Genomic DNA, 13,804 nt, shown 5'->3' with positions numbered 1-13,804 from the left:
GTATATGTTTATTTACAAAGCGCTCCTCAAAATAATTCCAGTTTACATTGTTTCGCTATTACGACACAATGTGGGAGCTCGTCAAACACGCTCCCAGGACTGGGTTACGCTTCATGTTCTGCGGGGTCAACTCCCAACTCGCAAAGAGTGCTTTCAAATCCGCTGCTCCGGGCTCGTGGAATAACCCGCGCTGCACATTAAATATTGATACCTTGATATCGTTGAGACATTTTAGAAATATGCATCCGAATGTCATTGTTTTCGAATGTAATTGTTTTAACCGGGACATTTTTTTGTGGGGTTTTTTCAGTGGATCCCAAACCAACAGTCTGGAAACTCTATTAACCAGAAGTAATTCTCATCTGATTGGCATTATATAGTTGTTCTTCAATTTGGAATTCATCTTTTTTGGGGCAAATCCTTGACCCTTCTGCGAATGAATGTGAGTTGTCTCGTAGGAGGATGGCAGGGTGAGGTTTCCAGAGAGGGGTCAGGAGGTTGTGACTGTTGCTGTGCTTTGGGGGGGTTGTTTTATGTCAGTGGTTTTATGAGAAGCAATAAAGCAGCCCCTGTCTGCTCTGCAAGCGCAAAGAGCTCCCCCTAGTGGCTTCAAAGGGAACAGCAGGCGGGTGCAAGTTCACCGAGAAAGACGCATGTTCATGACTAAAACCCTTCTATAGCTGTATACTATATATCTATATATCTATATTTACACTATATATATGAGTGAGCGCAGGCCAATGTGCATGGTCAGTGATGCGTACAAGCTGCAGTTCAGTAGGTGATTGAGAGAGGGAAAGGTCAAACAGGTAACAATGAGGGATGGGATCCTGTCTTATGTATGAATCCATCCATTAAGCAACTTGTAGTTAATTATTACAGAAATATGAAAACTGCAAATACCACAAAGTACTGTAAATCAATGCCCAATTCGTTTGTGTATTAAATATTCGAATTTGAAGACAATACTTGCATTCATTCCACCAAATATGAAATGCTTGAGGTTGGATGGCTTTAGGTTTTAGTATCCACTACCTGGATTCCGATTCATGTTCAGAAAACACCGGTGTTGACATATTCGATCGCATCGAAGGTGTGTGAAGTGCTGTTCGCTCCGTACGCAGGAACAGGGCGCTTGGCTGATGAGGCTCCAGCGTAAGGTCCGCGGCGCCAACCCAGTCTGATAATACTGCGCCGAGGGGGATTGTGCGGGGGTGTCTCGGCATTGTGTGGGAGAGCCACCGTTTCCCCCCGCCAGTGGCCACTCCTCTGTTCTCAGACGGCTGTTTGTTTTACCTTGGTGGAGGGAACTGCGGCTGGGTTGTTGTTTTTTCCTTTTCCTTGCTTGACTCTTTCTTTTCTTATTTCTTATTCCTAAAAGGAAACAATGGCCACAATTGAAGGTAGCAACAGCAGCAGGAACCGGCCGTGAGGATGAGGCGTAATCCGTTTATAATTTCAGGAAAATGTCGCAAGCTCAATTTCACTTAAAAATAAAGGTCATTGCAGTTTTAGGACCTAAAATCACAACGTGTGCGCGTTGAAAGCCAGAACCTGTTTGACCTGCACTAGCACGTCATCACCACTAGAGGGAGGCAGGGCAGCACAGAAGATCACAGTCACAGAACCAATAACAGCAAAACTTAGATATCATCTATCTATCTATCTATCTATCTATCTATCTATCTATCTATCTATCTATCTATCTATCTATCTATCTATCTATCTATTTATCTATCTATCTATCTATCTATCTATCTATCTATCTATTTATCTATCTATCTATCTATCTATCTATCTATCTATCTATTTATCTGTCTGTCTATCTATCTATCTATCTATCTATCTATCTATCTATTTATCTATCTATCTATCTATCTATCTATCTATCTATCTATCTATCTATCTATTTATCTATCTATCTATCTATCTATCTATCTATCTATCTATCTATTTATCTATCTATCTATCTATCTATCTATCTATCTATCTATCTATCTATCTATCTATCTATCTATCTATCTATCTATCTATCTATCTATCTATCTATCTATCTATCTATCTATCTATCTATCTATCTATCTATCTATCTATCTATCTATCTATCTATCTATTTATCTATCTATCTATCTATCTATCTATCTATCTATCTATTTATCTGTCTGTCTATCTATCTATCTATCTATCTATCCATCTATTTATCTGTCTGTCTATCTATCTATCTATCTATCTATCTATCTATCTATCTATCTATCTATCTATCTATCTATCTATCTATCTATCTATCTATCTATCTATCTAACTGTCTGTCTAACTGTCTGTCTGTCTGTCTGTCTATCTATCTATCTATCTATCTATCTATCTATCTATCTATCTATCTATCTATCTATCTATCTATCTATCTATCTATCTATCTATCTATCTATCTAACTGTCTGTCTAACTGTCTGTCTGTCTGTCTGTCTATCTATCTATCTATCTATCTATCTAACTGTCTGTCTGTCTGTCTGTCTGTCTGTCTGTCTGTCTGTCTGTCTGTCTATCTATCTATCTATCTATCTATCTAACTGTCTGTCTGTCTGTCTGTCTGTCTGTCTGTCTGTCTGTCTGTCTGTCTGTCTGTCTGTCTGTCTGTCTGTCTATCTATCTATCTAACTGTCTGTCTGTCTGTCTGTCTGTCTGTCTGTCTGTCTGTCTATCTATCTAACTGTCTGTCTGTCTGTCTGTCTGTCTGTCTGTCTGTCTGTCTGTCATTCTGTCTGTCTATCTATCTATCTATCTATATACAGTATATAATAATAATAAATTATTATTATTATTAGTTATAATTATAAGTAATTAGTAATTATTAGTATATTAGTATTATTCATACAGAGGTTTGCTGGTTTATTGTTTATTTTTTAGTTGTATTTTCTATACTATGTTGCCATTTTATTTATATTTTTTGCACAGGGCAAAATATTTGAATAATTTTTAAATGTAATTAATTATTGCAAACGCCTATTTGTTCTGATGTGTGCTACAGCGGCAACTCAAATTTTAATTAGTATCTCATAAAATATGTATTAATTTGCTTTGTTTGCTTTATACTGGTTGTACTTTGCCATTTTTATGTTATAATCTGACCAGTGCTGTCTTAATATCCACTATACTATTATATTAGTGTGTAATGAAGCGAACGCATACATTTCTTTGCAGTTTGGAGTATCACCCTCTGTCCCCCTGTCCCACCCCCAGGCAGTGTACAACCTGGCCAACGTGGCGTGTAAGTGTCATGGCGTGTCGGGCTCCTGCAGCCTGAAGACGTGCTGGCTGCAGCTCGCCGACTTCCGGCGCGTCGGAGAGTTCCTGAAGGAGAAGTACGACAGCGCCGCCGCCATGCGAATAGGACGCAAGGTATCCACACCGGCATGCCTGCTTCAGCATTCAGCATGATACACATCTGGCCTCACACCATCCCAATGATAATTTAAGATAAATACATGATAAATAAAATAAAATAAAATAAAATAAAATAAAAATGGTTATTACTATTTCTGCACCATATTCAGTTCCATATTCATATTATTTCCGTAGCCCGTGCGCCATTGTACCATTCAATAAAATATAAATATTACAGAAAAAGTACTTGTCACCAGTCACTAAAGGACAGTTTTACCTTTTTTGCAACCAATATCCAATGAAAACATTGCAAACACGAGCTGCAACTGGAGGCGCACTCATCGTAATTTGTATGAATTGTGACACAATTAAGGTAGATCTACATATTAGCTTCAGTTCATTTTGCGATCGTAGGTCATGCGGAGCTACTTAAATAAAAAAGAAACTGCTGCGGCCCGACTCAACTCACGCAGACTCGCCGCACTTTCACCACGTCCTGGAGGCGCCAGGTTGAGAACCGGGCTGGAGATGTGAGAAGCTGCGGGTGATTTCCATTTGGAACACTGTCCATGTTTCTACCTGTACTCCCCGTTTTCTGAAAAGACATTCATTGTTCTTTTCAGAAAACAATCCATTTTATATCAAGAAGAAATGTTTTTCCCTATTAAAGCTCGTTAAAAAGGAAAAAGCCCATTTTCTATCTCCCTCATTTGTGCATCGATCTGTGAAAAAACAATCTGTGGGACTCATCGTTCATTAAAAAGATTTTTATTATGGGATATTTGTTGAAAAACAAAACAAAAAAAACCCCAACCCATCCTATTACCTAACCTTATGTTCAGTTTAGAAACTATTATGCATAATCCCTGGGTGCGTTGCAAGACATTTCACTGCATATATGTATGAACGTATGTATGTATGCATGTCATGTGACGAATAAACCTCATGAATCTTGAATCTTGAATGTTGAACCTACGTGCAAAAGTCACAGAATAAATTGGAACAAATTCATAAAATATTTTGCATCAAAATCTGCAACAAAAAATATAGGAAACATACAAATATATACATATTATTCAATTATTATTATGGTTATTATTGTTATTTTGCCTTGAACTCATATTTCTTTGTAAAAAGTGAGGAAAACTAATTAACTGTGAGTTGTGCTTCCTGATGAGGATTCGCTATCTGGAAGGACTGATACTATGATGATTGACTATGGGTTGACACTGACCCTAAGTTGACTCGTTATATTACGTGTTTTGTTTTATGTTGGCTTTATTCTGCGTACGGTATGTGTTGCATGAGTTTACGTCAAAAAAAAACAAAAAAAAAAAAAAAACTAAAAGCCGCCACTGTCCAACCCGCGCAGGGCAAGCTGGAGCTGGTGGACAAGCGCTTCAACGCCCCGACACCGGAGGACCTGGTCTACATCGACCCGAGCCCGGACTACTGCCACCGCAACGACACCACGGGCTCGTTGGGCACGCTGGGCCGCCACTGCAACAAGACGTCGGAGGGCATGGACGGCTGCGAGCTCATGTGCTGCGGCCGCGGCTACGACCAGTTCAAGACCTACAAGCACGAGCGCTGCCACTGCAAGTTCCACTGGTGCTGCTACGTAAAGTGCAAGCGCTGCACCACGCTGGTCGACCAGTTCGTCTGCAAATAGCAAGGAGGGGTGGAGGGGGCGGAGGTGGTGGATGGATGGACCTGGGGAGAGGGGGAAAACGGAGGGACGGGAAGGACGAAGGAACAAGGGCCAGTCCAAGAAAAGGAAAAGACCAATAGAGGGAGAGGTAAAGGGTCGACCCATCGCGGGGATAGAGGATAAAGAATGAAGGGGATGTTGAATTTGGCTTTTTTTGTGCGTAGAAAAAAGTTGTAAAGGATGTATTTTTTTCAGCAGACAAGTCCCGTTCGTTCACCGCCAAAATAGAAAGAGACTGTCCTCGATTCCCTGCCGTGCATTCATTTCATTATCGCGACGTCATCGGCTCATCAGCGGGAAAGAAGGATTCGACACTTAATTCACTTAACTTCACCTTTTGCAACTGTCTGCTCTTAGTTAAATTCAGATTAAAAATCAAAGGGGCTCGACGGGGAGCGGGGCGGGGGTTCGGGATGGGTTTGGCAGGACAACGTGGTGTTACGGGTGGAAACACGACGGGGAGGGACAAAGAAAAGGAAGGAATAAGTAAACAAGAAATAAATATATAATTATATGTTAAATAAGCATTAAAGAAGCTATCGTTATTTAAAGACATTACCAAACAACAGCAAAACAAAACCGATTTCACGGATCAAACAAAGGAGCGGAGCGGAGGTCTGTTCTGATCTGGAAGCAAGGACGGAGACTTGCTGCTTTTTACCGTCGAACCCAGTTGGACAGAGAGGAAACTTTTTATTTTCTGTCGACCGGTCAGGAAGGACGAGAGAGGGAGAGAGAGAGAGAGAGAGAGAGGAAGTTAAGAAAATCGAAGAGTGGATTTAGAAAAAAGGTATTTCTCCTCATTTTCCGCCGACTATATAGTTGTTGCCGAGTCTTGTCACTACAGCCCTTTGGAATCTGGACTTCTTTATCTCTCTCGCACAAACACACACACACACACACACACACACACACACACACACACACACACACACACACCCACGCGCGCGCTCTGCTCCAAAAAGGTCGACTGGAAATGAAACTCTGGCATGTGTACTTTCGCCCATTTACTCGTCTTTACACACGTGTTGAGTTCAAACGCAAAGCCAGAGCCGTCCAAGCTGAAGGTGACGGACGAAAGTGAAGAGGAGGACTATGGGAGAAGACAAAGGCGAAGAGCAAATAGTGAAACTAACATGGTTGACGTGAGTCGGGACGCTCAACTTTGTCAAACTCCGAAGGGAGTTTTTATGGACTCTGAGGAATTCAATCATTCAACAGAGTTGCCTCCCATAATAAGTCTTCGGAATCAAGGGGATCCATTCAAGTCAAGATCTCCAGGTTCAAAGCCCAATTCCCTAATCGCGTAAACCAGGGATGAGCCGGTTCAACTTCGACCCCCATTGGCCAAGAGCTGCACTGATGACTGTTGTGTTTTGGAAAGTCACATGTTCGATTCCCCTTTCACTTGTTTCAGTGTCTCACAGTGTAGGAACTGCCTTCCAGATATTATGTGTGAATAATATCCACCTGAGAGAGATGTTGTTTCTATGGACTCACGCAGTGCGATGCTCAACTGTAGTTTAATTGAACCAAATTAATTTGTCTTCCATAACAAATCATTGCCTGGAGTCCGACCACAGCAGTGGAATCAAAGCGGTGGAAAAGTCACGTCAAATTCCACTATAATGTCGCTGTTAAGAGTTGCACAACACTCTAATGATGTTTTTTAAACAACATTTGTAATTACTATTATTCATCTTTACCCTTTTTCCCCCCTCGCAACAATATTTCGCCGCATGCCGATCCCACTTCCCACTAAAAGCATTATCTTCTATCAGTGTTGCTTCTAAAAGTTGTCATTGTAAACTCCCATAAAGGTGACAATACACAATACTAAAACAGTTGGACAATACAGTACAGCATACATTTCTGACCTTTCTGTATCATTTTTTCTATTGCCTGTTGTGACGATTAGTGCCCTTATACATCGCTGAAACACTTGCGTCGTCTTATCAGCGCGAGAGATTACTCTTATCGACTGTGTGTACGGCGAATGAGTCGCGATTGCTTTCAGGGCTATTCATTGACCTGTAATAACATAGGAAACAAAGAGGAGGGAACAGAAGAGGACTTATGTTACGGACAAAAACATGAAAGTGTGTGCGCATCACTTAAAAGAAGAAGAAATAATGAAGAAAACAAAATGGACTGCAAAGTAGATCTGAAAAGAAAGTATATTTTATTATTGTTGTTTTTATTTCCATTTTGTATGTTTCATAAATTTGTATTATTGTGTATTCTTTTGATAAACTACTCTTTGACAATGAAAACGTTCTGTTATTGAGTTTGTTGTCTGTCTTTTGAGTACTGTTGGAGATGGGGTGGATGTAGGAGCTGATGCTGGTGGAGGCAGAACATGATGCTGCTGGAGTTTGAATCTATTACTGGTGGAGATTGGGCGGAGGGAGGACCTGAGGCTGGTGGAGATGGGGTGAAGGGAGGACCTGATGCTGGTGGAAATGAGGAGGAGGTAGGACCTGAGGCTGGTGGAGATGGGGTGAAGGGAGGACCTGATGCTGGTGGAGAACGGGTGGAGGTAGGACCTGATGCTGATGGAGATGGGAGCCGTAGGCTTGTTCCAATGGATTGCAGAACACATGGATCTATGCGCGTACGTGCGGGGCAGAGTCATCTGAGGAAGGAACTGCAACTCGCATTCCCAGTTGTGCCAGGCTTGCAGGAGGCCTTGGGGCAACAGGGGATCCCAGTCTCAGTCATTCCAGTCCCGGTACTTCTCCCAGAGTGGTCGGACAAGTATCTTGCCATAGTGTAGGGTAGGATGAACCCCAGGGGGTTGTATTGGCTAGCGAGAACTTTGTAGACATTTCGCATGGACTCCATAGTCTACCGGCCGGTTGACTACTGCTTGTAACGGAGGGTGTCTGTTTGACAGTGCCAGCTGAGACTGATGGTAGACTCTGGGGAGCTCTAGGTTGTCTGACCCGGCTCCTTTGGGTAAGTGCTCCACAACACTTGGCACGTTACTGCCAAAGGTATAAGCTCCCGAGGCTAGTAGCTCTCTCTCTAACTGTTTGGCTTCTTTGTGAGTCGACAGACTCTGCAGACAGTTATCGACGTAGAAGCACTTCTCAACAGAGAACCTCACAGTGTCGTCTGGGTGGCTTTGGTTGTTAACATGGCGCTACAGGGCAAACGTCGCACAGCATGGGCTGCATGTGGTGCCAAATGAAAGGACCCGCCACTCAAGCACTGCTGGTGGCACTTCCTTTGTCCTGTCTCGCCACACAAACCGAAGGAGGGGCTGGTCTTCAGGGAGGAGATGGACCTGAAAGAAACACCCCCTTGATGTTACCGCTATTAGCCACCGCAAAATCCGGGAAGCACCCCCAAGAGTGAGGCTCTGAGTTGTAGGTCCTAGCAGTATTGACTCGTTTAGGTTCTGACCTCTGTACTGGTATTAAAAGTTGAAGATGATGTGGTTCTTGGTGACTCACCATGCGGTGGCAAATATACCACAATTCCCCCGTGGAGAGGTCACATCTGGGCTCACCTTCTTAACTGCACCAACTCGGATTTGCTTCTGAATCTCTGAGCTGTAGGCCTCGGCTAACAGGGGGTCTTTAGCGAGACGTCTCGCCTTGCTTCTAAGACTCGGCATGACAGCTCCTTGGGTGTCTGGAAGCAGGCTATGTCTTTCTTGTGCAGCAGAGGGGTGGCGTAGCAGAGGACTCCATCTACTTCCACATGGAAGTAGATGGTGGTCTTTGCCTAAAGCAGGTCGAAAGCTTCAATGTGCTGCTTTGACCGGGTCAATAGCTTCTCGCTCCGATATGGCAATGTGTCCATCTGCCAGAGCTTCTCCACATTCTTGGAGAGTTCTGATTGGGAGGGAGACGGATGTCACCATGCACTGCTGTGGCCTTAGATGCTGTCTTGCTAGCCTTGCGGGACCCTGGAGAGTCCACCCTAGCCGGGTGTGAACTGCTGCTGGCCCACCTTTTAGACCCAACTCTATCGCCTCTATATGGGTCATGGATGGGGTTGGTCAGTGCCAATGAGGACCAGGGGTTTGCCATTCCTGAAGCTCAGGATTCGCAGGCTGGCCAGGTGCTTGTACCTCTTCTGGAGACTGCTAATTGGATATGAGTGGTCAGCTAGCCAGAGTCGTGTGGAAGTGAAGGCTCCGGTTATGAGGTTTCCTACTCTCGGGTTTGGCAGTTGGCGAGATGTGGAAGGACACTAAAGCACCTCGGAGGGTCTGGAAATCCTGCCGGATGGTCTTCTATGGTAGGTCTTCGGGAGTCCGTTGTAGTCCCAAATCTGGGGTTGCCGAGGAGCTCGGATCCGTGGTCCAGGATAGTGAAGGTGTCCAGAGTGCAGTTCCCATAGTGAAAGAGCACACACCTTGACCATTATCCGACTTCCATCGGCTGGACGGTTGACGTAGAGGACTTCCGTAGTGTTCACCTGGCAGCTCTCCTAAGAAGGAGTTCTTAGGCTTTATTGGGTCTCTGTGGGTGCAGACGCTGACCTTGTACAGGGCCTCGAGGTGCTCCCCTTGGCACAGGTGTGAGAGAAAAATGCACATGATCAACTATTTGAATGATGTTTTTACATGTTTTATATAGGACAATAGCTTTTCATATGTTACGTGGGTTTTAAAACATTGCCTCTGGGTTTTTAAGGAGCCTCCCAGAGTTTATGTAAAGAGACTGTTCTTTCTCAATAATATCAATTGTAGTATTAAAGAACCAGATCACATTCTATCCTCATCCAACCTTGTATGGAGATAAGGATAACCCCAGAGTGGCTTGAAAGAGCATTGTATGGCATAGTAGGATTGTACTAATGATCGGAGTTTTATTGTTAAATTACAGTTTGAGGGTAACACTCGGGGAAACAATTGAGGGGCACAGTCTTGTAAATGACATCCGACCAATGGCGCACAACCTCTCTTTGGTATAAAACTCTCTTGGTCAGTTGTTGCGATAGACTGGTCAGAACACTGCTTGGGAGTAGTACTGAATCTCTCTCTTTATTCTGCAGAAAAAATATCTTGAATATTGTCAGTTTTTGTTTTCTTGTAGCGGGCAGTTAACCTCACCGATCATTGCAGAAGAATTTCTTCCACACAGGCCACGTGGCTTCTTCCAGCACTGGGCTGCTTGGTGGGGTCAGGCACAGGGGCAGCACCTGTGGTTCACCTTTATCCACTCTGTAAGCCTTTCTTTAGACAGTTTTGGGACCTCCCTACACGGTCTCATAACAGAGACAGTAGGGTTTAGCTTTACTCTTTTAATTTTTTGGACTCTCTTGTCCTGTGGTGCCCTTGGCTCCGTGGAGAACCGTGACCAACCGCCTTCCCTGGTGGCCATCTTGCTTGAAGGCTGACTTCTCCCTCCCACCTCCGCTGGACAACTGCCAGTCGTAACCTTGGCACCAAGACTCGTACTGGAGCCGCTGCGAGAATTCCAGGAGGATGTACATAGTCCCTGGCGGACAACAATGAGGCCTTACATATTGTCAATGATGCACAAGTACATTTAAACGAAACTTTCGGCAACGGAGACGTGTGTGTGCTCTGACCTCTCAACTCTAACATTTCACCTTTGGTAACCCAGGAGACACACCCTGTTATTAAGCACGCACTTACGCTGTCGCTAAGCAGAGGGGCTCGCGCTCTACCAGCATTACAAGAGGCAAGCGTGCATTTAGTAAGTAAATAAACACATAGGGAGCGTCGAACGAAACCTCATGAACCTTTCTTACACAGGTGAAGATAGGACCTGATGCTGGGGGAGATGGGGTGGAGGTAGAACCTGATACTGGTGGAGATTAGGTGGAGGTAGAACCTGATGCTGGTGGAGGTAGAACCTGATGCTGGTGGTGATGGGATGGAGGTAGAACCTGATACTGGTGAAGATTAGGTGGAGGTAGAACCTGATGCTGGTGGAGATGGGGTAGAGGTCAAACCTCATGCTGATAGAGATGGGGTGGAGATAGGACCTGATGCTAAAGATGGGGTGGGGGTAGAACCTGATACTGGTGGAAATCAGGTGGAGATAGAACCTGGTGCCGATGAAGATGGGGCGGAGGTAGAATCTGATGCTGGCGGAGATGGAGTGGGGGTGGAGATGGAGGTGGTAGAACAATAAGGAAGCTATCACCGGGGACGCAGCCACTGCCCAGATGCTCTCGTGCAGCTCAGGACCTCGGAGAGCGCGGCAGGCTCTGATTGCTTGAGTGGAGTCACTGCGGCTCATTCAAATCTCAAATGAATAAGCGAATAGGCCGAGGTTCTTGTCATCGCAGTTCTCTCACATCATGTCGTTTGTATTTTCTACACCTCAGCACAAGCGAGGAATTCAATAGGTCGGCGTAGAGCGGGATACGCAAATCGACATAAAAACAGTGAAAAACCGCCCGTCCTTACAGACGCTGTTTAGAAGCGGTGTTTGGAGCATGCGACTCATTCAATTGCAGCACACCTTTCAGAAGGGGCGCCGTGGGCAAGAGGAACGGCTGTGATTACAGAGATCGGCAGAGCAGTGATATGCAGCGATAGCGGCCTCGCAGGGATTACCCCTCGCTGCTCTACACAGAGCGACCACCGACTTCTGCTCTGTCTCCTCCTGTAATCCAGCTCACCTGGCGGCCAGTGCTGTGTGTGTGTGTGTGTGTGTGTGTGTGTGTGTGTGTGTGTGTGTGTGTGTGTGTGTGTGTGTGTGTGTGTGTGTGTGTATGTGTGTGTGTGTGTGTGTGTGTGTGGAAAATGTGACGAACATGGCTGACCTACTGTCTCTCTCTCTGTAATCTCCTTCACCTGACAGGCTGCAGCTGTGTGCCGCCGCTGATCAGCCATCGAGGTTAATGGAATTAGCATTCTGTATTACAGGGTTTTACTGGGTGTGTGTGTGTGTTGTTCTTTCTATTTGTACGCGCTGTTCGTTAATGCGTGAGAAATATACGAGTAAAATGACGGCACTTTTATCTCTCTTTCCATGTCACTGACAGCCATCTGCTGCAGTGATGCTGCTAATTAAAGATTATACTATATATATATATATATATATATATATATATATATATATATATATATATATATAAAATTATCTGAAAATATATTATTATACATATATCATATGTATATATGTATTATATTTTTTCATATCATTTAATACATAAATGAAATGGAAAATATATTGTAATACATATATATACATATATAATGTGTATAATAATATATTGAAGTTTATTGCACAACCCACAGAACATGTTCATAAGCCTGAGCAGTGAAGTGCATAATGAAGGACATGACAGAAATGGAAATAAACCGCTCACTACAGTAATTAAAAAAGTGTTAAATTCAATTAATTTGTGTGACACATATATTGCATATAATAATATGTGATATAATATTGCATGCACACTGGGAGGGGTTGTAATTAATTACAGAGGAGAGACATATCTATAGCCCATAGGAAGTTTGTCCCAGACTCTGTTGACCTACATGGCAATGTTCTAATTAAAAGAATTGTTCAGAAAGCAGCCACTAGAGAGAATCAGTCTGGCTCTTAATCCCCTCATTTGAACCACACGACAAGGTACACACTGATTTTTCACGTGATTTCAGTCACCCTCTGTACCCTGCTGTCCCGCTCTTGGTAGTTTGTCAAATATTCATACGTCAAAGAGATGTCCAGATTCCAACACCTGGACAAAGGCTGAGAGAGGAATGAAACTATATTAGAACCTCCACCGAGTGAATATAACTTAATATTTAACACAAAACTGAACTGCCATGAAGTGCACTGCTTTGGATCTCATCGGCTCCTAAGACAACGTTCACAGAATTGAGTCAATTACTTTTATAGAGTCCTAAAAAATAAACAAATTAGATCAACAAATAAACTCCCGATCGCTGACTGGTCAGTGTTTTCAGGCCCCACAGACACAAAAAGTGTCCAAACCAAACAGCAGGTTTCCCATCCCATCATCTGACTGGTCCGTCCAGAGGTAAATATTGTGTATCTAATGTTCCCAGAGGCCGAGTTAAAAGTCAAAATACACCTGTGGAAACTATTTCATAGTTGAGTGTGTCAAGTTATGCGAAACCCAACGAAGTAGTGGTGTTATATTTGTGTTTCTGTGTGTGTGTGTGTGTGTGTGTGTGTGTGTGTGTGTGTGTGTGTGTGTGTGTGTGGTAGTCAGGGAGGCTCCCAACCTGAGATAACACTCTAATTTCCGTGACCTGTGGAGCGGGTAATGTGACTGCGGAGGTGTGGTAAAAATAATTATATATATATATATATATATATATATATATATATATAAATATATATATATATATATATATATATATATATATATATATATATATTTGGGTGTTGGCTCAATAACCGTTTTAGGGAGGGACAGGGTTTCTCTCAAGAGCTTCTCTCAGTTTTGAGGCCTTAATGTAGCTTTACAAAGGCACACGTTGCCATTAGGAACAACACCAACAGAGCTAAATAAACCAGAGCAGCTTCATTCAGTCCATTAAATCTCAGCGCAGGCAATCACAAATAACAAATGATTCAAGATCCAAGCTTCTTTATTTGTGACATGCAAACTCTGAAGGCTGTGCAAAACAACATAGTAAGAAAAATACATATACACACGGACAGTATAAATCCGAAAACTGTATAGCCTATGCAATATAAAGCAAAAATAAAGGAAAAATGGCTTAAAAATAAGTTATTTTTGAACT

At 43.2% G+C, this 13,804-nt stretch overlaps 1 protein-coding gene across 2 annotated transcripts in view; it reads left to right on the top strand.

The window, feature by feature from the left end:
• The window catches only part of wnt5b (wingless-type MMTV integration site family, member 5b), a gene marked incomplete at its 3' end in the record, with an annotated part of 98,599 nt that extends 93,547 nt beyond the window's left edge, over positions 1-5,052 (top strand). For both annotated transcript variants that reach the window (XM_080022478.1, XM_080022477.1), the window contains exons 7-8: positions 3,237-3,395; positions 4,753-5,052. In XM_080022478.1, the coding sequence (XP_079878604.1) occupies positions 3,237-3,395; positions 4,753-5,052 (459 nt within the window). The remainder of the gene's footprint in view (positions 1-3,236; positions 3,396-4,752) is intronic.
• Positions 5,053-13,804: the final 8,752 nt, after the last annotated feature.

The sequence above is a fragment of the Zeus faber genome (genome assembly GCF_960531495.2).
Source record: "Zeus faber genome assembly, chromosome: 21".
Classification (NCBI taxonomy): domain Eukaryota; kingdom Metazoa; phylum Chordata; class Actinopteri; order Zeiformes; family Zeidae; genus Zeus; species Zeus faber.
This window is presented reverse-complemented; position numbering and strand designations above follow the sequence as displayed.